We start from the raw sequence: 23,168 nt of genomic DNA, 5'->3' as shown, positions 1-23,168 counted from the left end.
CCTGCCGTTTATTCTCGTTTTCATTTTTGAGCAGCTTAGACATTTTCACAAACACCTGGCCCCCATTTCCCTTTCCTTCTCTATATTTCTTCCTCCAACCCTTTCTTCTCTCCCACCTCCTCTGTGTGGTCCTCTCATACCCATCTCGGGTTTTCAAATTCACTCCCCATCTTTGCCTCATTTCATCTTCCCGTACGTTTCCCTTCATCCCCTTTTTAATTTCCATCGCTTTTTGTTTCGCATCTTCTGATTCTGTGTTTTCTTTCCTACAGGTTTCGGAATCTCGTGTATTTGAGCGATTGATTTGGATTTGGATTTCAATCGATCGCTCACGATACTTTTTTTGTTTGTTTGAAGAATATTCTATCGAGAAATTGAAGAAGAACGAAAATGGCGGAAGAACAGGAATGGCACGAAGCAAGCAATCACGTCCTCTGCGCGAATAACTGCGGGTTCTTTGGAAGTCCTACGACGCTCAATCTCTGCTCGAAATGCTACAAAGATCATTGCCTGAAAGAACAGCAGATGTCGGAGGCTAAAATCGCCGTCGAGAAAAGCCTATCGCCTCCACAACAATCATCACCGGTGACATCTTCTTCTTCTTCTTCCTCCGGTACGTTATTATCTCTTTCCGTCGCTACAGATCTAGATTCCGGTACCGTGATTCCGTCTCCGGCGGTTTCAAAACCGCAGCAACGAAACCGTTGCGGGTGCTGCAACCGGCGCGTGGGGCTCACGGGGTTCACGTGCAGATGTGGAACCACCTTCTGTGGGACCCACCGGTACCCTGAGATGCACGCGTGTACGTTTGATTTCAAGACGATGGGGAAAGAAGCCATTGCGAGGGAGAATCCGGTGATCAAGGCTGCGAAGCTCGATAAAATTTGAAAAGATCTGAGCCGTTGGTTGAATTATTGATTGTTTTGATCTTACGGTTAGAATTGGGGGTACAGGGTATGGGAGATGGTCCTATGGGGGTGTTGGTTTGATTAATGTTTCTATTTCGGTTTATCGGCTCATTTTGGTGGGTCGGGTCTTTTTATCTTCCCTTTTTTATTTTTGTAAAAAGAAGTAAAAAAAATTGGAAATGAAAAACCATGGTCCGGTATTTTTAGATTAATTAATATTGCTCTGAATTTTTGGTTATTTATTTTCTGTTTCATTAAAATTTAACATTTTTATGCATTAAGTACTGTTTATTAATATATATTACTTATAATTCAATATTACAAGTAAATTGTACGTAACCAAGTTTTATATTTGAATTTGGATAACTAATTATAGATAAATATAATCAAATACAAGATAAATTCTCATTTTAAATATAAATTTTAAAATATAATTATGATAATTATTGAGTTCTAACATAATACTTGATTATAATCTTTATAAAAATTATATTATTAGAACAAAAATAAATTACTTCGTTATTAAACCTAAATTAAATTATAATTAAAAAATTTGAATTAAAGAAATTTAAAAAAAATCTATGTATATATATATTTTTAAATTTTTTATGATATATTCAAATTTATGTTTTATTAAAAAGACATTATTGTTTATTTAAAACCACATAAATCAGTATTATAACATCAACAGAAACCAAAAAAATGAAATATTAAAATCGAGATATATCTTACTGTATTGTGCGAGTACCTTTCTAGTATTATTGTAAAGAATTTGATAAAAACTTTTAAAAATCATTTTCTATGCATGAAGTACTGTTTATTGATGCATGTTACTTAAAATTCAAGATTACAAAGTAAATTGTACGTAAGTACGGCTTATTAGAACTTCATGTTTGAATTCATGTAACTGACTGCAGATAAATATAATTAAATAGAGGATAAACATCACATTTTAAATATAAAAAATCTAGAATATAATTAGAATAGTCATTGACTTCTAACAAAATACTTAATTATTATCTTTATAAAAAATTATATTGTTAAACAAAAAAAAAATTAAATACACAAAAATGGAGAAATATTAAATAGTTAATTTAATACTAATATCGACCATTTTTTCGTTTTTAATGATATTTTCAGATTTATATTTTATTTAAATATAAAAAATTACACTTTCTCAAAATCACATAAAACCGTATTATAACGTTGACTGAGACAGGAAAAAAAACGAAACATTAAAATCAAGATGTATCTCGCTGCATTGTGCGAGTAGTATTATTAAATGTATTTATTTTAGAGTTTCAAATATATTATTTGTAAATCTGGTAACTCAAACAATGTAAAACAATCTCAAACGTTCATTTATATCCTAAATGAATATTCTAATTATTATACACTAATAAATATTTGGTTTCATAAATATATTTTGATTATTTTCTATTCTAAAGTTTTGATTATAATGAATAAACTTTGATTATCTTTCATTAATACCTTGATAATAATAAACGAACCCTTTAAACTTCTACAAATTTGTTCACTTGCTTACCTCATTCTTACCCTATAAGTGTATACCGAATCATATCACCTTATCGAATTAAATTAAGGATTGAGAATCTTACCCGATAAGAGAAAGTGACAAAGACTTACCTTGTAAACACTTGTTGAAAAGTGCTACATGCAATGTCGTTTTGATAGACTAAAATTTCATCCAACAAGTAAAATGGAAGTGTATTACTCTTTACCGGTGAATGCTTACTGAATAAGCGTTGGGTAAACGGGCCCTAAATAACAATCGATCGTCTAACGATTAATCGACACAAATTTGAATCGGAATTATTTATAATAAACCAAACTAATTGCAAATGAAATTCAACTGAAATGAATAATCTTGATGGAGTAACTCATATACATTTTCAAGTAATCTTGATTCAAACACAATCATGAAAATATGAACACTTTCAAGAATCCATCATCAACCTTCTTCTCCAAACTCTTTGGTAAATCTGTCATGCAATTCAAGATCTCCTTTGCTTACGGTCGGTTTCTGTCGCGCTAAAACTTTGTCAAAATCCGTTCTTGATATCGGTGGCGGAATGATCTGCAAAACACGTCCCAAACCCACTTTCGTTTTTCAAAATTTACAAGGTTGGTCATATCAAAGATTCATCCAGAACAGTGTTCACTTCTGAGCAGTGAACACTATTCTGATATTGTTTATAAAGATTTATACCTTGGAAGCCTCCCCTTGTGTTGCTAGATCCTGCATAGTGATCTCAATGGCACCTGGATGTCGGGGTCCACAAGGCACCCAAGTGTCATCAGATGTCTTTATAAAAAACATAGCATCTTGTGTTTTACGTACAGGTTCGAACAAGACCTCATTTACCTATGATTAGAAGAAAGATACATTTTTAGCCGTTTCACGTCAGAAACACAAATCTCAAGGACCGTCAACACTTACACAAACCGCAATATCTGACCCGGAAAACCCTTCAGTTCTATATGCAAGTTGTTCAAAGTCACGATCGTTTAGATTATGAGGCGTATCTCCGAGGTGTACCTATTGTATCCATTTAATGGTTGACGTAAGATTAGTACCAAACGGGGTCACAATAATCTTAATAACAAAAACAACAATATTATGCTTTTATTGTTCCTTATATAAACAAACCTATTTTACATTCTAAGAGTTCCTTAGAAGTCACTACAACAAAATCGGCTTCATAGGTCTCAAGTTCAAATCCAAGGAGGAATAAAAATCCCCTTGTGGGGTTCAAATACGGTGACTCCGGGCTATCTGCAAAGCAGGTGGTCGCCCTGAGATTAGTCGGTTCGCACAGCGGATTGGACATCCAGGTTAATCCAAAAAAAAAGATATCTACATGTCACAATAAACTGCTTTATAGGAATTCAACTTTATAGGGCCACACCATTGTGAGGGCCTGTTTGTTAACAGCTTAGTGAGACTTACAGCTTATCCAATCAACGTAACTGTTTGTTAGTAGCTTAAAGATATAGAGTGACTTATTCAGTAAACTTCTAGTGGAATTTTATGGATCAAGTTTTTTTCTCCAAATCTGCACCTCCCAATTAAAAAACACGCTCTTTTCATGTATGAACTCCCAAACAAAAACCTTCTCAATCTATACAGACTAAATTAATCTGCCCAGACAAATTAATCCATACAAGACTTAATGAAAAACCAAATAGCCACCAATCTTGATGTACTATAAAGGTGTTACAATAGGAAGTTACCACGTATATGAGCATCCTAACAAGTTTTTTATTACTTTTTTTGAAATAAAAGTTCCCTATTAGCTATTTTCTATAGGACATTAGTTTTTATAAGACACATCTACAAGTAATGTCATACAAAAAGACTAATAGCACGTTTTATTTCAAAACTGCCCTAAGAAACTTGTTAGGGCACCCAAACGCATCCTGTCAATTTATTGTAACACATTTATATATAACACCCAATTGTTGTTCCTATAATCTTTAAGTCCTATTATGTAGTATATTAGAACACTGGACATAATATCGCGTCCTATAAAACCGATTTTGTTGCAGTGAGTGTTTAAAGGTCGAAAGATGCCGGGAGATAGTCTTAGTAGGAGCCATCATGAAAAATACCGGAGATGGTCAAAAGTATGGTATGGAATAAGATGTACGCATATGTGTTCTCTGCTCCAAAGAGTAGAGCGGTTGTTTCCTACTAGTGCAAGATATGTTGGGTTCGTTTGGTTTGATTTTTGGTATCCAACTGATGCTTCCGGAAAATTCTAATGTTACCTTAAACATGTGTTGTCTTGCCTTAACATCCGGTAGAGGAATATAAATCCGCTTGTCGAATCTCCGCCTAATAGCCTGTAATTCATTTTGTGTCAGTTGCGCCAATGGAAAACGAGCAATTCTGATGTCCAAAAACAGTACCTGATCTAACGAATATGGAGTGTTTGTGGCTGCAAGAACAAGAACTTTCTCATCATTGTTCCCTACACCCTGAAACAAACACGAACAAGAATTTTGGAGATCCATTTCATTTCATCATAAGAATCCCACTCGAGCGTACGTCTTTTAAGGGGGGGGGGAGTATGCAGACCTGATTTATACAACACTATTTGAAGAAGTGTTCTATAACATAGGACACATTCTCAAAAGCATCCTATAAAAAGATGAGTTTATAAGACATTTCTAAAAGTGTCCTATAAAATAGCTAATACGACACTTTATTTTAAGTTGTCCAAAAAACTTGCTAAAACGCCTTAAAAACGTCCTATAAACCTATTGTAACGCTTTTAGATACGACGCTTTATAGTTTGGTCTTATAAACTGAAGTTCTATAAACTATTATATTAGGAAGCTTAGACATTCTAGGCATTCTATAAAACAAATTTATTTGTGGTGCCTATACCACAAGATAATACATCGACCAGATAGAATTTCACTGCTTTAACAAAGCGGAAAATACCTGCATCTGGACAAGAAGCTCCGTTTTAATACGACGAGATGCTTCACTTTCGTTGCCTTCGCCACGTTGGCCAACCAACGAGTCTATTTCATCAATGAAAATAATGGAAGGGGCACTCTCTCGAGCCATTTGGAATAGATTCGAGACCAACTTTTCACTTTCTCCCATCCACTTTGAAACCAAATCTGAAGAAGAAATGCTGCATAAACAAAAAATCTGATGATCATCAATACACTCCTATGAATACTTCCACATGAACGTATTTTGATAGCATATACAGTCAAACAAAAATTGTTTATAACTAAAAGGTTCTAAATACTTCAAAGTGAATATCTAGTTTTGATGTTGGATGGAAAAAATCATCCAAATTTGAACCTTAATTGACAATTGTACCTGAAGAAAGTTGAGTCGGCTTCCGTTGCCACAGCTTTTGCCAAGTAAGATTTTCCGGTCCCGGGTGGTCCATATAATAGAAAAGCTCTCCATGGCCGTCTCTTCCCTTTTTACGAAGCAAACGATCAAGAAATCAAGTGTGAGTTTCAAGAACGAAATCAACTCATGCTTGATATCATAATGGAATTGGAAGAGTTCAAAAACCAACATAAACCAAATCAAACAAAACAAATCCAGTATATCCATCCAGAAGTGGGGTCTGGGGGGTGGAATGTACGCATACCTCAGCTCTACCTAAATATTAGAGCGGATGTTTTCAAGAATGCAAACTTGCTAAAAAAACCCAACATATTTCCTTCAAATGGTGCACAAACAACCAATGGACCTTTCCTTCCAAATACTCCGAAGGTGGCTCCATATTGTGCCAAAAGATTTAATAGGTTCAAGTTAAAAAGAAGGCATTTTCGCATAGATGAACCTACTACAAGTTACTCCATCCATCCATGGAAACGGTTATTCTACTCTTTTGGAGTAAAGGTCATTTATGCGTACATCTCCCCTGCCAAACCCTACTTCCGAGTGGGATTTACTGGGCCAGTTTGGTTTGGTTAATTGTTTCCATAAAATGCTTGATCATTAATCTACGGTCTTAAACAACCTTCCATAATGAATTAAGTGGAGGATTCTTGTGGAACTAAAGCAAAAGCATCAACATTTTATAACAATGACAATAACAAATGTGTTGGACCTAAGAGAAGGAATGTTGACACAAATGTACCACAGATGACGTAACAAGTTGCTCCCCCGGTCCCATTAAAATGGTGAAGTTTGACCAGTCACATCATTTACGGAAAATGTTTGACTTTTAGTCTAATGTTTAAACGAGCCTTTAATAATGACGAAATAAGGAATCTTGTGAACAAAAGCAACAACATCCATATCTTATAGTGAGGACATATGCTCACACAAATGCAACATAAAACTATTCCTTTGCCTCATGAAAATTGCAGCCTTCATTGCATATGAAGTTATGAAAAATGTTCAATTATTATCTACTATCTAAAATACCCTTCAACAACAATGTGAGGTACATGGAACCCCATCAGATTACTCTCCAAAAGAGCCATTGAGGAAAAATTGGAGGTTACAACATATATTAAGAAAAACAGGTCCAATTCTTGTCGGTCTGGGACTCCAACATGCCTTGATTCCCCTCCAAAGAATGCTATATGGGTATAGAGTGTCAAGTCCCTTTCAGATATACCGTGTGAGATGTGTAGAACCCCATCAGATACCCTCCAAAAGAGACCATGAGAAGATAAAGAAGGTTCCAACATATATTGAGGAGAATAAATCTAAATCTAGCCGATGTGGGACTCCAACAAACGAGTGAATGACAAGATAAGAAAAATCTTATGGAACAAAAAACAACCACATCAGCATCTTATTATGCCAAAAAAGGAACTTTCATGTCTACCTTTGCCCAAAGAAAAGAAGAAACACCGCAGTTTCATGGGACATCCATATAAATTTGTGTAATCTTCACAAGAGAATCGTGTATCTATTTGTTCATAGAACACCTTGTGCAACAGATATGCCCGTGGCATTAATGCTAGCAAATGTGAGCAATCAAGATCATGATTTTTTTCACTAGAATTGGCTTTGCTGGCAGTAAACTATGTGTTTTATAGGGAACTTGACCAAATTAGCCATTTTAGACAAGCATCTTCACTTTTTAACCAACTTTTTCATGTTTGAACCAAAATAGCCAAGATTTTACAAGTGCCTCTTTCGCAACTTCCAGAAATGTACTTTTTATGAATAAAATATGATTTCTCGTGTGTCATTTCGCAAGCCAACCCGACCAGAATCATATTTAATTCAGAAAGAAAGTACATTTCGGCATTTCGCAAGTTGCAAAATGGGCACTTGTGAAATCTTGGCTATTTTTGGTCAAACTGAAAAAAAGGTGGCTAAAAAGTGATGATGTTAGACCAAAATGGCTAATTTGGTCAATTTCCCTGTTCTATATTACTCACCATCAACACAAGATAAAAGCTGAAAGCTAGAAGCAATGCAACAAAAACAACAGTAATTAGTAAACATAATTGCATCAAAGGTATTCTATTCCCAGACTCCATTGGCATGACTGTACAGCTTCAGTAGTCACCGTATATAATCAAGCATTATCGACCTCATATATCAAATGGCACGATAGAAAAACAAAAGTGAGTAAACTAACCAACAAAAAACTGTGGAAACTTCACCGGTAGGATTACAGCTTCCTGCAAAGCTTGCTTTGCACTCTGAAGACCCGCCACATCATTCCACTTAACGTTCGGTTTCTCTCTGATAATTGCAGAATTAAGGCCTGATCTGAGTTTGGTCTGCTCAGAATCATCACCATCTCCTCCATCTCCATTCTTTTTATTCGATTTAGGCCTTGTGGCAACCCCAGTATCTCCTCCATTAGATGAAGGTTTATTCCCTCCACCATCCTCAAGAACAGCCCTAATCTCCTCAGCCCTCCTCAAATAATCAGTAAACTTCTGGGTAATTGCTTCCTTAAGCTTTGGATTCTTTTCATACTTCAAATGAGTCTTGAAGTATTCTAATGCATTCATATACAGTGAAAAAGCTTTTGCATAATTACCAGCTGTATCTTCTTCAACTGCTTGCTTTACATACACAATTGCTTGTTCCTTAAAATTGCTATACATCTTCTATTTACAAATAAATAGCCAAATACATATATAAAAAAAAAATCCAAACCACAATCAAGAAAACCTAGTAATTTAATGCACAAAATCAAGAAGAACAAGAAAAAAAACTCAATTCTGTAGAATAGGAATCAGATCGTATCAAGAGTTAACAAGTTTGAACCCTAGAGAAATCAATGAGTTGATCCAATTGAGGATCGAGAAAACCCTAGTCGTGAATAGATCAAACAGTATTAACGCAATACTTACTTGAATTTTGTTGGATTGATCGATATACCTTCAAATTTTGGGGGAAAAAAATGGGTCAACGGAGGTTTGTGATCGTGAATCCTGTTTTGTTCGCGGGTTTGATTTGATGGGGATTTCAAAGTAATGGTGTCATTTGGGATCAAAGGGAAAGAACCATTCAACATGCCACTTATCTATCTTTCGTCTTAAGGCACCAACCAATCTCAAGGAACCGCAAGGCGGCTTCTTCTCAAGGCTAACAAATAATAATATTTTTATAATAATATTATTATTTAATTAATAGTAGAACTGCAGGGCCGGCCCATAAACCCAAGGGGCATCAAATGTATATATATATGTGTTCAGTTTTCAATTGGGCCTATGAATATTACCGTTTCCATTCCTCCATCTACCTCCCTCACGGCTCCCGCCTCTCGCTCTCACAGAACTCACAACAGAAATCCGATTTAGTTCACGAATCGCAATCGCAATCGGCCTTGACAGTTGACGCAATCGGCTCTCGCTCTCTGCCTCTCTCGACTATCGACTGCCGTCTGCGGCTGCCTCTCTCGACTATCGCCTGCTCACTGTCGTCGCCCGTCTGCCTCTCTCTTGTGAGTTGTGACTTGTGAGGTTAGGGACTTAGGGTTATTACTTATTTACTTTACTTATTTTATTTTTTAAGTTTCTAATTTGATTGCAAAACCTAATAATGAAGCTGTGAATTTGGTCCTTTGTGGTTTGTGATTTGTGTTTCTAATTCTTGTTACTGACTTACTGTATCGGTATCACTATATCACTATTCAATTGTTACTGACTTACTGTGTTTGACTGTTTCACTTTGTTTGACTGTTTCACATGTTCTATTCGTTTTTAGCTGTGAAATTGGTCCATTGATACGTGAAGTTTGTGTCTCGAGATATGCTTACTTTTAGGAGGCCAACTCTAATTGTTAAAAGGGTTGGAGAGATGTATTGCTGAACATGAATCACTTTTCAACAAGCATTTTGGTTGTGAGGGAAATTGAATCCCATAACTACATGAATTATATGAAAAAGTGTTAAACATCTGTCATAGTTTTCGACTTGGCAAGGGTTAAGATACTGAGCTTAACAGAAGAGGTTTTTACATCAGAAAATCACTTGACATATGAGTCTGAATTACCATCATGAATTTGTAGAAGCCCCATTTGACTGTTTTTGGAGATAGGGGTGCGATCAAATGTTAAAATTGGATGAGTGATATGATTTTATTGTGTTTCTATTGTTCTTATGTAGAATGTCTTTCGTTCTTTATGGGTTTGTTGTTATACACTTAATTTGATGCATACCCGAATCAGTTGATGTCTATTTTACTATGCATTKCTCGATCCTTTGTCTATCTCARTAGTCTCATGGTAAGGTTTTAGTTATATCTTTTGTTGTGTTTTACTTGAAGAATATATACGATGGTACCGATTTATGTGTTCTTATTCTTTTGGATGGTTTGTAGGGAGATAAAACCAATTATGAAGGATGCACGAGTCATGGACCATGGGGTGGATTTCATGGACGTGTTAGCACACACCTTGATGCTATTGGGATATATGTGATGCCTGAATCACTTGCACTTGCACTTGGTCGAAACTCTACAACTAAAGACAATTCCATGCATGAGGTTCATTTCTTAAAGTCTCTTTCTCATATTCTTATTCTTAACTATTTATGTTTCAAGCCTTATTTAAAAATGAATACCCATTATTCATGTTGTTTTAAAGTTAAAAATATCCTCATATATACTTGTGATTAAATTTTTTTCCACTATAAGGGACATTTTTTTGACTTTCCGTCGTGGGCATCCAAAATTATCAGGGTCGGCCCTGACTAGAAGAATACTCGTACAATGCAATGAGATACATCTCGATTTTATTGTTTTCTTTTATTTTTCGTCAATGGATATAATACAGTTTTATATGGTTTTGAGAAAATGATAATGTTTTTAATTTTGAATAAAATATAAATTTAAAGATATTGTAATTAAAATTTCAAAAAGAATATCATTATTAGTATCAAATTAACTATTTAAATTCATTTCTTTTATTATAATTTAATTTAAGTTAATAATGAATTAATTTATTTTTGGTCCAATGATATAATTTTTTATAAAGATAATAATTAAGTATTTTATTAAATTTCAACCATTATTCTAATTGTATTTTAGATTTTTTATATTTGGAATGTGATGTTTGTCCTGTATATGATTATGTTTATCTACAATTAATTATACAAATTAAAAAATGGAGGTTTAATATGTTGTACTTATACACAATTTACCTGTAATCCTGAATTTTAAGTAATATACATCAATAAACAGCACTTCATGCTAGGCATGGCAACGTGGCAAGGACAAGGCGGGTTTTGTAATCCCCGGCCCCGGTTCCCGACTGACATGGGATTAACATCCCGTCCCCGGTCACACCTCTATCAATCCTCGGTCAAAACCTGGTCAAACCCCATGAACAATATATTATGTTAGTTTGATTCTACCTGAGATCCCGGCCCCAACCATGATTTAAGTAACATCCCTCGACCCTGGTTTGAGTCTACTGGGGATCCCCGACCTCAGGACCCGTTTCAGCGGGAAATCCCCATCCTCGTTCGAGTCGGGTGAACTGGGTTCCCCATCGGGTCGGGGCAAATCACCATCCCTACTTCATACATAAAAAATGGTTTTTAAGAGTTTTTATCAAATGCTTCATAATATAGTATGGATATTATATCTTTTATTTGACTAATTTATATATACTGATTAATTCTTAGATGACAACGAATGATTTTGAATTATTACAGATAAACCTCCATGACTATAACTATAATTGTGGTATGTGGATAAAAATCGCAATATATAATCTCGGCCCAACCAAATGGGTCGACCCATTAAAAGAATCCATTGCCTACTTGTCCATTTTAATCCGGCCCACTCGCAACCCAAATCCAATAGGATCGGATCTGGATTTGGTTGTCGTCCCTTCCACCCGGAATATATCCCTTGGCGACTGCAGCCATTACAGCATACGATTTGAACTGATTTGCATTGAATTCATAATTCCTAAAGTAATTCTAAGGATTCTCAACATTCTAGAGCAATTAATGGGTGTCGAATCGAGTATGAAACTCACCATCGGACTACCGTCGTTAACAAGGTATGGATCTTCGTTTTCACTTTGATTTGTCGGATAATTGACACTTTACCTAACATTGTAGGATAATTGACAATTGCTTTGCTGGTGTTTGCAGATTGTTTCGGTTATTTAACAACTGTGGATAAATTTTTAACAAATAGAAAAGCAATCGTTGATTCATCAGAGCCAACTAATGTTAATATACAATCAATTGAAGCTTAGAAGACTGATTCGTACCTCAAATAGATGAGTTCGATGCTGAATGTATGCCTGTTCAAGGTTTTGCGCAAGACTCAGAAAATGGAGATTTGCATAAGAGAGTAGCGTGAACGGACGACTATCATCAATGCAACACTGTCGTCCCCCACCGGAAAACATCCTCTGCAACTGTACACCACCATCTTCTGATGAATTTTACTCATCTAATACGATCTTTTACCAACCCAGGCTCAGCTCCCAGAGGCAGAGCAGTTCATGCCATGCTTATCAAATCTGGGATTTTACCGGATGTTTATACGTACAATCATTTGATCAGTATGTATTGCAAGACAAACCGTATAAAGGATGCCCGCCAGGTGTTTGATAAAATGCCTCGAAGAAACCTTATCTCATGGACCACCTTGATTTCATCATATTCTCAGATGGGTATGGCGGTTGAGGCTTTGGATTGTTTTCGATCAATGGTGATTGATGGTTTTGTTCCGAATCACTACACTTACGTCAGCGCTTTATCTGCATCTGCGAGTTTAGGGGTTTTAAGAATCGGTAAAGAAATTCATGCAAGAATCATAAGGTTCGAGGAGAAGGTAAATAGCTTCGTAGAGAACTCTTTGGTTAATTTCTATGGGAAATGTGGGATGCTGAGCAATGCAATATCTGTTTTTGACGGGATTTTGGAGCCGAATGAGGTTTCTTGGACTTCACTCGTCTCGTGTGCTTGTCATTGTGGTGAAAATTTAGAGGGATTGAAGATTTTCTCGAGATCCCACAAAGCAGGAGTGATGGTCAATGAATTCGCCTCCGCGAGTGTATTGGGTGCTTGTGCTACCGTTGAGAATACGGGACTTGGTATGCAAGTACATTCCCATGCTGTGAAAAGTGGAACCCGACTGGACCAGTTCGTTGTGACGGGATTGGTTAATCTGTATGCAAAATGTGGTGATTTGGGCTCGGCTCAACGAGCCTTCTGGGAGGTCGACAAGCCGCACTTGACCGCCTGGACCGCGCTGATGGGGGGTTGTGTTCAACAAGGGAAAGGTAAGGAAGCCACTGATCTTTTCCGTAAATTGCATGCTTCGGGTGATGGACCAAACGAAAGAACATTTGCAACCGTTCTTGGAGCGTTTCTTGATGTGAAGGAAATCGATATTGGGAAACAACTTCATTCATTAATCTTGAAACTGGGATACATTTCATTTACGTTCGTCGGGAATGCAATTATGGACTTCTACTTCAAATCCGGTTTTCTTGATGGAGGTTTGAAGGTTTTCGAAGAGATGAACGAACACGATGTCGTCACATGGAATGCACTGATCTCCGGACATATGAACTTGGGATGTTATGAAGAAGCCGTCAAACTTCTGCGAGAAATGTTATTGAAAGGGTTTGAACTCAATCTTTACTCGTATTCAAGCATTTTGAACATTTGTGGCGATCTACCGGCTATTGAATGGGGTAAACAGACCCATTGCTGCATCATTAAGCTCGAGTTCGATTCGAATGTGGTCGTTGGCAGTGCCCTTATCAACATGTACGCTAAGTGTGGACGATTATCCAATGCCCGCGTAATTTTCGATAATTTTCCTTCGAAGAATACTGTTTCTTGGAACACAATGCTCATGGGATACGCCCACCATGGTCATGGTAAAGAAGCTTTAGAAATTTACGATATGATGTTAGATTTTGGAGTAAAACCTAACAGCATTACATTCATCGGGGCTCTATCTGCTTGTGGTCATTCGGGACTTCTCGAGGACGGTTTACGCCATTTCCGTTCTATGACCAAAGATTACGGCATAACTCCGAAGACCGATCACTTAGCCTGTATGGTCAATCTGTTTTCTCGTAAAGGTCAAACGAAATTAGCGTTCGACTTCATAACTAGTTTTCCTACAAAACCCGATAAGGTGGTTTGGCGGTGTCTTTTATCCGGGTGTAAAACGAGTAAAGATTTCGATCTGGGAAAATACGCTGCCGAGAAAATACTCGACATCGATCCGGATGACGTTTCGGCACATATCATGCTGTCGAATATTTATGCCGAGTCGAAAATGTGGAACGAAATAGCAAAGATTCGGAAACTGATGAAGGAGAAGGTGTTGAAAAAGGATACTGGATATAGCTGGACCGAGTTGAAGAACAAAACGTATTCGTTTTCTTCAGGTCGGGATGCAAATTCGGACGGGAATTGCGTCTCGGAAGTTTTGACCGGATTAACCGAGCATTTGATCGATGAAGGATACGTGCCCAGTGGCATAGTGTAGGAGCTTATTAGTTGTAGCAGGTTCGCGATGGCTATCGAGTTCCATATGAATTTAGGTAGGGATTTGACCACAAGCGATGATTAAGAGGCTTTTATGGTATAGTGTAAAATAAAATCTAATTGTTTGGTAATTGTTTACAATGAAGTTAGGGCGTTAAATGATTAAGGGAGGCCCTGAATGCAAAATCATTCAGAAAAATTTAGAACCATTAAGAAGCAAATTTTTTTTTTTGCCAAACAAAATTCACCACTTAACGATTCACCTCTTAACGATTCAGAGTTTGTCTCTTAATGGAACTATTAAGAGGTAAATAAACAATCATTTACTTTATATTCTGGATCAAATGAAAGATTTATGTACATCTTATTCTAAACCCTATATTTGTGTGGGATAGCGTATGGTTGTGGATGCAGAGTTGCAAACTATCCATCTACGTTTTTCTTGATAATCATGGATGCACGATAAACTTGTGTACATCTCGACTAATCTCATAAGACCCTAAATATATCAGTCAGAAAAATTCCAGTAAGGAGAATCAACCTAACCTAGTCTTTGGGAAAATCGATCAAAATAGTCGATCTTTCGAATCAAATTCATTTTTTAGCCATTTTTTGACGAAATTCTTGTTTTAGTTAGAATTTCCGTAAATGTCTTTTGCATCTATATAAAACTTATTTCCATATTAAAAAAAGGGAAAAATAGCTTTATGCAAATTTGCGCAAGGATTATGACACAACTTATACATGTACTATTATAAAATATTAACGAGTGGGCCAACCTACTCAAAAAATGTTCCATCATCCATGTCCGGCCATTAATTTAAAAAATCAGTCCATACCTAAGAATAGATAACCTAAGCCTGGTTAATGGGCTAGATAGGATGGGTTGTCCCTCCGGTGAACGACTCTGCTACCCAATAAGATAAATTATGATGATAATTATTCTTGAATCCCTCTATGGTAGAATATTGACGTAAATTTCCCCCAACTTCTTTTCTTTCTAGAAAGGAAGTGTCATTAGTTGAATATATATATATATATATATATATATATATATATAGAGAGAGAGAGAGAGAGAGGTTGGTTATTAATAATTATACAATCTTTTACATTTGTGCAATCAATACAACTCAATCTCAATCGTCCATTTCATTTGATTAATGTGATTTCATGGAAGTTTTGATTGTTTCTTAATATAAAGTATTGATCATAATTAATGAACCATATTCATCTTTCATAAATATTCAAATCATAATAAATGAACTCTCATTATTTCCATAAATATCTCAATTTATTGGGTTGCATTGGTTGTACAAATGCAACGAGTTGTATTTGAAACAAACTTTCTCTCTCTCTCTCTCTCTCTCTCTCTCTATATATATATATATATATATTCTTTATTACTCGGGGGTTGATGAAGGAAACTAGATAGTTATATGAGTGAAAGAACGGCTTAGAAATTTGCAATAAAGGATTGAATCTCATTTTCTGTATTACCGCTGGCATAGAATTAGCCGATACTTATTCCCCAGATACCGTCATTGCTTCTTCTCCAGGTTACGATTCGGGTCGTATTCTACGGCTACGAGCCAATGTTCAAATACCAGACACTACAACACTCAAATAACACCAATAAACATTTATCAGATAAACATTTAATAAACAATCCCATTAACCAAAATACACATTTTTAGGACATAAAGTCAACCAAGTGATGTGAGATATGATTTCCTGTAGCGGACCAACATAGAAAGTTGGAATAGAAAACCTAAAATTGGGGTTAGGTGGCATTCTGGTAAAGAAACTTGTGATAGCTTTAATGAGCGAGAAATTACCTTTTTACCCTTGTTTTTCTCTTTCTTTTTCTTTCTTTCTTTCTTGTTGTGTACGCTTCGGGGCTGAATTTATATAGTGAGAGTGTGATAGAGTTCACAAACATTTACACTTAAACCCCCTAAACTTATGTTTGGTTTTACTTTCACCCCTCAATAGTTTTAAAACAAACTTTAAGACACCCTTTATTTTGTTTCTTTTCCAAAACAACCATTAATATCTTTATCTCTTCTAGTACGGTAAAAAAACAAAATCAAACAGTAAAAAGGTAAAAAAAGCGAAAAACATTGGTTTTTGAGGATGATTTAATATTTGTCTTGCGTTGTTTATGTTTGTTATACTGTTTTAACTTATATGTATGAAAAAGTCATTTGTTCAACATTTTTATCAAACTGTGTTTTACTCAGACAAAAAAAAAGTCTGGGGTTAAAATTGTTATTTATAACATTCATACTGTTTATTCAGCACAACAACCGAACAACAACTTATCTGTAAATATACAGACAATTATATCCATACATGTCTTAACAAAAAAAAAAAAAAACCGAACAACCCCTAACTCCACTAAGAAGCACATGCCAACTACCCCATAATCTTCTATCAAATGACTAAGTCACCTTTGAATCAGTCTTCAAAAAACTTTATACTGAAAGCCAATTTTTTTCAAACTTGCCCCTCCCAATTAAAAAAAACATGCTCATTTCATCTATGAAAAAACATTCCAAACAAAAACTCGTCGATTTATACACACAAATTAACCCGTACAAATAATTTATTTCATACATAACTTAATTGAAAACCAACCAAACAACTATAAGTGTCATAATAAACTACTTTATAAGATTTAAGTTTATAGAGTCAAATAACTGTGCGTTATTTATAAAAGTATTGCAATATAAACCTAAAGACGTTTTTGAATGTCTTAACAAGTTTTTATCACACTTTCAAAACAAAGCGTCGTATTGTTTTTTTTATTTACATGAACATTTTTGAGAAATGTCTTATGAAAACATTTATATATATAGGGGCTTAATCAAATGAGAACTAAATAGTTTGTGGTAAATGTGAGGTCCAATATGAGCCAATCATTTTAGATAATTAATGTTATTTACTAAAATAAAACAAAAGGTAAATTAGTAAATTGTGTTGATTATTCAATTTACTTTAATTAGTTTAATATTTCAATTTTCTTTAATTAGTTTAATATTTTAATATATGTGTATATACACGCACACGGATACATAAGGAACAAATCTAGTGGCCTTCTCCGGCACCCACTACCACTCCGGTGACCTCCTCCAGTCATCTTGTTTGGCCAAGACGTCGTATCCGATGATCGACCATTAAACACTCACCTGCGATAGTGGTACCACAATTGGTATCACATTGGTACCACATCTGGTATCACAATGATCTCAAAATTTTACTTGATGTGTTTTGGGTATCACATTGAGTATATTGGTGTATTTGGTTATCATATGGTGTTCGTCGGAGGCCGGAGGTAGGAGAGAGGAGAGAGAGAGACGAGAGGTAAAAAATTTAAAATACCTAAAATGTCCTTTAACTATAATTAAGTCAAATTACCAAAAATATTAGTCTCATGATTTATCCATTGATTTGTGACTGTGATTGGATCTCACAGTTATCACAAACTAATTAGTTCTCCATTAAATGAACCCACACATATATATATATATATATAGAGAGAGAGAGAGAGAGAGAGAGAAAGATGTGGATTATTATGCAACCCTTTACATTTGTACAACAGATACAACTCAATCTCAACCGTCTATTTAATTTGATGAACATGTGATTTCATAAAATTTAGATTGTTTCTTAATATAAAGTATTGATCATAATTAATGAAACCTGGTCATCTTTCATAAATATTTAAATCATACTAAATGAACTCTCATAATTTCCATAAATATCTTAATTGATTGAATTACATTGGTTGTACAAATATGATGAGTTGCATTTGAAACGTACTCTCTCTCTCTCTATATATATATATGTGTGTGTGACATTGTTTTAATGATCTTATGCGTTGACCATAATTAATATGACAATAACACACTTTGATTCGGCAATATAAATAAAAAAAGTTCATATTTCTTATATCAATGTCTTTGGTGGTATACTCAAATAAATGAAACTACTAAGCACATGAATATACTTTATAATAAATACATCATCACTACTACAAATCTATTTTATAGGAAACTAAATATATCTGAATTTATTTATAAACTACTTCATCATGTTTTAAAATAAGTGTCCACATTTCTATTTATGTTTGTACCAAACTAAGCGTTCACTTTAGAAAATAAATAGCTAAATTTCCAAATACATATATATATTCTTAATTAATGCATAAAAATATTTAAGAGTTAGTATGATAGATACATTAATTAAAGCTAATTTTGAGATCCAGTTAAATAAAAAACGTAATAATAATAACACATTTATAAAACCGTGTCATTTTTACCATATATGCTTATCTTTGGACAAATAAAGTAATTGACAAGACTAAGAGACTGTTGAATGGTTTGATGCAGAATGATTAAGGGTCTGTTTGACGGTTTTGTGAATGATTTGATGCAGAATAATTAAGTGGTCAGAATGATTAATAGACTCTCATGATATAGTGAAAAATGAATTATAATTGTTTGATAATTGTTTACAATAAAATTAGGGCGCTGAATGGTTAAGTGAGACCCATGATACAAAATCACTCAGAGAGTTTTAGAACCATTAAAATACATATTTTTTTTTTGCTAAACAAGATTCGCCTCTTAATGATTTAGATGTTGCCTGTTAATGAAACCATCAAGAGGTAAATAAACAACCCCTAAGTGGTCAGAATAATCAAGAGGCTTTCATGATATAGTGCAAAATGAAATATAATTGTTTACAATGAAAGTATGGCGCTTAACGGTTAAGAGAGGTTTAAGATACAAAATCATTCAGATAATTTAAGAACCATTAAGAGGCAATATATTTTTTTTTTTGCTAAACAAGATTCACCTCTTAACGATTCAGAGTTTGCCTCCTAAACAACTATGCATCATATGTAAAGGTGTTACAACAAGATATTATAACATACTTGAAAATTGTAACAGGTTTTTCTACAACAGTTTTATAATAAAATATAATATCAACTTTTTTATATAACACTTTTAAGAAGTATTATATGAACACGTATTTTTACAGACCAATTATTTTTATAAGACATTTTTTTTTTCAAATAACAACAAATACAGGGACTGTAAGTATAAATACATCAAAGATGAGGTATCAAAACTAAAAATCAGATAAAACTGTAAGGATTAAAACAGAAAAAATCAAATTGATTTCCCCTTTTTTACTCCCCCAATTTATTTATTTTTGATAATATAATCTGAATTTAGAAACAGTTACCCTAGGGTTCCAGATCCAACGGCCAGCACCGCTTCAGCCTCTTCACTTACCCCTCTCTGCCATTAACGGCCGCCACATTCATCCCTTTCTTCCTCCCGCCCTCCATCATCCGCCCCTTTCATCGCCCGATTCCACCACCACCACCACCGCCACCACTCTTTTAATCCCTCTTTAAACTCCGTCAGCCGTCAACAGGTACGTGCGTATGAAACGTATCGCCAAGACTTGAACTTTTCTAATCGATGAATCTGTTTTTAGATCTAATTTGTGTATAAACTCTTGTTTACCCACTTTGATTTTCGATTTTATGATCGTATAAGCGTATATGTATGTATAATTTCTAGTTTATTTGGAAGATTTTGGTGGGGTTATTACCGATTGACTTAATCGGTTTAGAATTTTGGGGAACCGGCCGGAGAAATTGTTGCGGGGGTTTGAGAATTCATCGGAAAAGGGTACGGACGGTGCCCATGCCGTCGGTGGAGATGAGGAGGACTACTAGGGTTTTCGGGGCTAGGGTTTTAAGATCAGGGCGACGATTGTTTACCACACAAGAGGAGCTGAAACATTTGAGAAGACCACCTCTTGCCGTTGCAGATGCCGGTGATGATTGGATTGAATTGCTTGATCACCACGGTGGTGGCGGTGGTGGTGGCGGTAGAGATCTTGAGTTTAAAGAAAACGGGTGGCGTAATTCAAATGAAGAAAACAAGAATGGAAATGATGAGGTTTCGGACATTGATGACGGTGAACCGGAAACCGAAATTAAATTGGGGGAATCCTTGGAAGTTGATTCTGTTGACGTTTTTTGTGATTCCGGTGATCACGAAAACGAAAATCGGCGGTGGGGTGTGGTTTATTCGAGGAAAAGGAAGAGGAGTGTATCCGTGGATTCCGGTAGTCTTGAGAAGGTTTCGAGTTCAGATAAGAAGTACGGGAAGAAGTTCTTTCGGAAACAATCGAGGAACAAGAAGACGATCACTGAAGAATTGTCATTTCCATCCGTTTCTGAAGTATCGCCACCAAATGCCGTCACCGAACAAACCCAATCTCCGGTCGAGCCGACTTTAGCTGCAAAATCTAAATCTAGAAGAAAGAAGCTGACAACCGCGATCAATTTGCCGCTAAGAAATGGTGTTTCCATGCACCGTGGTATCCAGAAGAGGCGGAGTTCTTTACGATCAAGAATCCAAAGAAATCCGTCGAGTTTTGCTCATCTGAAAGCGGCTGGCGGAGGTCTGGCTCAAGATGGGGTTCCTTTCTTTCCGATAAAATCAAACCCGGATATTTCAAGGTCAATTCGAAGAGCTAACTTTAAGGAACTCAAATCTACGCTTGTAGAACTAACACAGGACATAGATTCCGCAAGTTGCAATGCGAATATATTGATGATAGAATCAGACAGATGTTATCGAGATGGAGGAGCTGTTATCACCATGGAAATGTCTGATTCTAAACAATGGTTTCTTGTCGTTAAAATAGATGGCTTGGAAAGGTGTAGGATCGAAGCTCAAAACGTAATGAGACCGTGCTTTTGCAATCGGATCACTCACGCTATAATTTGGGCCACTGGTGATGAAAGTTGGAAGCTCGAGTTCCCCGATCGACAAGATTGGTTCGTTTTCAAAGAACTTTATCGGAAATGTTCTGAAAGGAGTGTCCGATTGCCGGCCTCATTAGCGAGTATAATACCGGTGCCTCGAGTGAATGAGGTATCGGGGTATGCGGATGTGGAATATTCTCCGTTTAAGATGCCGGATTCATATATCCGTTCGAGAGGCGATGAGGTTTCGAGGGTATTGGAAACGAGTAATCCGGTCTACGATATGGATTCTGATGACGAGCGGTGGTTAAACGAGTTTAACAAAGAGCATGGTTCGCGTGTTGATGAAGATACTTTTGAGAAAATAATCGATGCTTACGAAAGAGGGATTTATGCCAGTCCGGTGGATTATTCTGATGCGATCTCAGCCGTTGACCGGTGTTTGACGCTGGCATCGAAGGACGTTTTAGAAGCTGTTCATGGTTATTGGATGTCTAAACGGAAGAAGAAGCATTCGGCTCTCGTTTGCGTGTTTCAGGTGAAAAGAACAAATGCTATACCCGATGTTAATACCTTCCGTTTTGATATGCATGATGAATATATCAATATTCATTATGAATGTCTGGTTCGTTGGTTCTTAAATAGTTAACGGTTTTAACTGAAGTGTGCTTTTCTAACAAACATGAATGATTGATATTTTGTGGCAGTTTTACAAACCGAAAAAAACGGAACAACTTAATATCAAAGCGGTTCTACGCAAGAAGAGATCGTTTAGACAACGAGGGAACCAATTAGGAAGAGGAAAACAGCTAAATTTCTTGAAAGGTGTGTATATTCTGCTCGTTCTATCACGATTTGTAGCTTGTTTTTCTCATATGATCGATCTTTCTCATCATGTTAGAGGCCAATAATAGATATCGGGTCGACAAAATTCTAGCTTCTCAATGAAATTCTAGATGTTTTTGTCACTGTTTTTAGGTCACAACACCGCCTAGATGGGGGCGGTGGCCGGTGACGGATCTTTATGCACCATGGTCTGTGTTTGAACTGGTTTCGGTATTTATAGTGGTAAAGAAGTCTGCACTTGTTTCTTCCATAAAACGATTTCCGTTTTGGAACGTTTTCTGTTTTACACGATGTTTATCTAGATTTACCTGTTTGCCCTTGTGGTCAGTTGTACGGAATATTTGTTATACTGATTTTGGTTGACGAGAAAGATCGAGTTTCATGCGATATCTTAGAGTTACTTCAAAACTTTTCCCCTGTTTTGTAGCTCGGGGCATTTTAGACTTTTCTCTATTTCAGGGTCTTCATGAAAACATCTGTGCTACGTTTTAACCCCCGCCCCTGCGGTGGTGCTGGGGTGGATTTAGGTTTAGGCCCGGGGTGGTGCCCGTGCACTCACCCGCTTATTTTGTGTAACTTGGTCTCGTAAGATGGTTTTTCAGGAGTGTTACCAAATTGTATGTGAAATTGCTAAATTGGACACGGGTCTGAATGTATTTACAGCGGCGTTAAACGAGAAATCCGCAGCAGATGATGCGCAGAACGCGACCAACAAAGTTGAAGAAACCGAAAGAGCTGCGAAGAGGGCAGAACAGGCGGCCATCGTCAAACGGCAAAGAGCTCAACTGTTGATGGAAAATGCCGACTTACTAACTTACAAGGCGACAATGGCGCTCGGGATCGCCGAGGAGGCTCGAGCAACATCTGGATCGGTTACCAACGAAGTTTTTTCCGGTGAATAGAGCTCAGGCTCGATGCTTTGATTTTTGCGAACCAGAAGATGGGTCTCGTTTTGCATCGGGTTTTTTGTACGCTTTTGGGACGGGACGGGACGGGATGGTGACCGGAAAAGCTGGTGCTGTAACTGTTGTACAGATCTTGATTGCTTGTACATTCTGCATCATTAGTAGTACCTTTACAACCAAATGTTGTACAATTGGAGATTTGGTTTAGTTTTACTGAAGAAAGAAAAAGAGATATGGGTTTAGAAACCATCTGTTTGTT

At 36.1% G+C, this 23,168-nt stretch overlaps 3 protein-coding genes and 1 pseudogene across 6 annotated transcripts; 3 read left to right on the top strand and 1 right to left on the bottom strand.

Moving 5' to 3' along the window:
* The first annotated feature begins 39 nt into the window (after positions 1 to 39).
* Positions 40 to 1,098, top strand: LOC112510366 (zinc finger A20 and AN1 domain-containing stress-associated protein 4-like). Its single transcript, XM_025115764.1, has 2 exons — positions 40 to 192; positions 273 to 1,098. The coding sequence occupies exon 2, from the start codon at positions 391 to 393 to the stop codon at positions 886 to 888; it is 498 nt and encodes a 165-aa protein (XP_024971532.1). The 5' UTR covers positions 40 to 192; positions 273 to 390; the 3' UTR covers positions 889 to 1,098.
* Positions 1,099 to 2,674: 1,576 nt separating this feature from the next.
* LOC112509267 (protein SUPPRESSOR OF K(+) TRANSPORT GROWTH DEFECT 1-like) lies at positions 2,675 to 8,925 on the bottom strand. 3 transcript variants are annotated; one of them, XM_025114129.1, is made up of 8 exons: positions 8,015 to 8,923; positions 5,773 to 5,878; positions 5,380 to 5,578; positions 4,842 to 4,910; positions 4,701 to 4,775; positions 3,370 to 3,468; positions 3,139 to 3,294; positions 2,675 to 3,006 (listed from the first exon to the last, which is right to left on the bottom strand). In XM_025114129.1, exons 1-8 carry the CDS (start codon positions 8,490 to 8,492, stop codon positions 2,881 to 2,883), a joined length of 1,308 nt encoding a protein of 435 aa, XP_024969897.1. In that variant the 5' UTR covers positions 8,493 to 8,923; the 3' UTR covers positions 2,675 to 2,880. The 3 variants fall into 3 exon arrangements, with proteins under 3 accessions (XP_024969897.1, XP_024969896.1, XP_024969895.1); XM_025114128.1 differs by having other exon boundaries at positions 2,745 to 3,006; positions 4,701 to 4,910; positions 8,015 to 8,495; positions 8,742 to 8,924; XM_025114127.1 differs by having other exon boundaries at positions 2,745 to 3,006; positions 4,701 to 4,910; positions 8,015 to 8,925.
* A 1,191-nt stretch (positions 8,926 to 10,116) lies between these two features.
* On the top strand, positions 10,117 to 14,507 carry LOC112509992 (annotated as a pseudogene).
* Positions 14,508 to 19,662: 5,155 nt separating this feature from the next.
* On the top strand, positions 19,663 to 23,168 carry LOC112508502. 2 transcript variants are annotated; one of them, XM_025113133.1, is made up of 4 exons: positions 19,663 to 19,810; positions 19,972 to 21,696; positions 21,866 to 21,983; positions 22,668 to 23,168. In XM_025113133.1, exons 2-4 carry the CDS (start codon positions 20,086 to 20,088, stop codon positions 22,904 to 22,906), a joined length of 1,968 nt encoding a protein of 655 aa, XP_024968901.1. In that variant the 5' UTR covers positions 19,663 to 19,810; positions 19,972 to 20,085; the 3' UTR covers positions 22,907 to 23,168. The 2 variants fall into 2 exon arrangements, with proteins under 2 accessions (XP_024968901.1, XP_024968902.1); XM_025113134.1 differs by having other exon boundaries at positions 19,663 to 21,696; positions 22,607 to 22,678.

The sequence above is a fragment of the Cynara cardunculus genome (assembly GCF_001531365.2).
Source record: "Cynara cardunculus var. scolymus isolate 2C chromosome LG 3, CcrdV1, whole genome shotgun sequence".
Classification (NCBI taxonomy): domain Eukaryota; kingdom Viridiplantae; phylum Streptophyta; class Magnoliopsida; order Asterales; family Asteraceae; genus Cynara; species Cynara cardunculus.
Note: the sequence above shows the minus strand (reverse complement) of the source record. Positions and strands in the feature narration are given on the sequence as shown.

Bases quoted from the DNA above. Each gene is read 5' to 3' on its own strand.
- LOC112509267 (XM_025114127.1), bottom strand. From the start codon at position 8,492: ATGTATAGCAATTTTAAGGAACAAGCAATTGTGTATGTAAAGCAAGCA. The intron at 3,295-3,369 runs GTAAGTGTTGAC...TTCTAATCATAG, and splicing joins GGTCAGATATTGCGGTTTGT to GTAAATGAGGTCTTGTTCGA. The intron at 3,007-3,138 runs GTATAAATCTTT...CGTGTTTTGCAG, and splicing joins CACAAGGGGAGGCTTCCAAG to ATCATTCCGCCACCGATATC.
- LOC112510366 (XM_025115764.1), top strand. From the start codon at position 391: ATGGCGGAAGAACAGGAATGGCACGAAGCAAGCAATCACGTCCTCTGC.
- LOC112508502 (XM_025113133.1), top strand. From the start codon at position 20,086: ATGCCGTCGGTGGAGATGAGGAGGACTACTAGGGTTTTCGGGGCTAGG. The intron at 21,697-21,865 runs GTGAAAAGAACA...ATTTTGTGGCAG, and splicing joins CTCTCGTTTGCGTGTTTCAG to TTTTACAAACCGAAAAAAAC. The intron at 21,984-22,667 runs GTGTGTATATTC...ATGTATTTACAG, and splicing joins ACAGCTAAATTTCTTGAAAG to CGGCGTTAAACGAGAAATCC.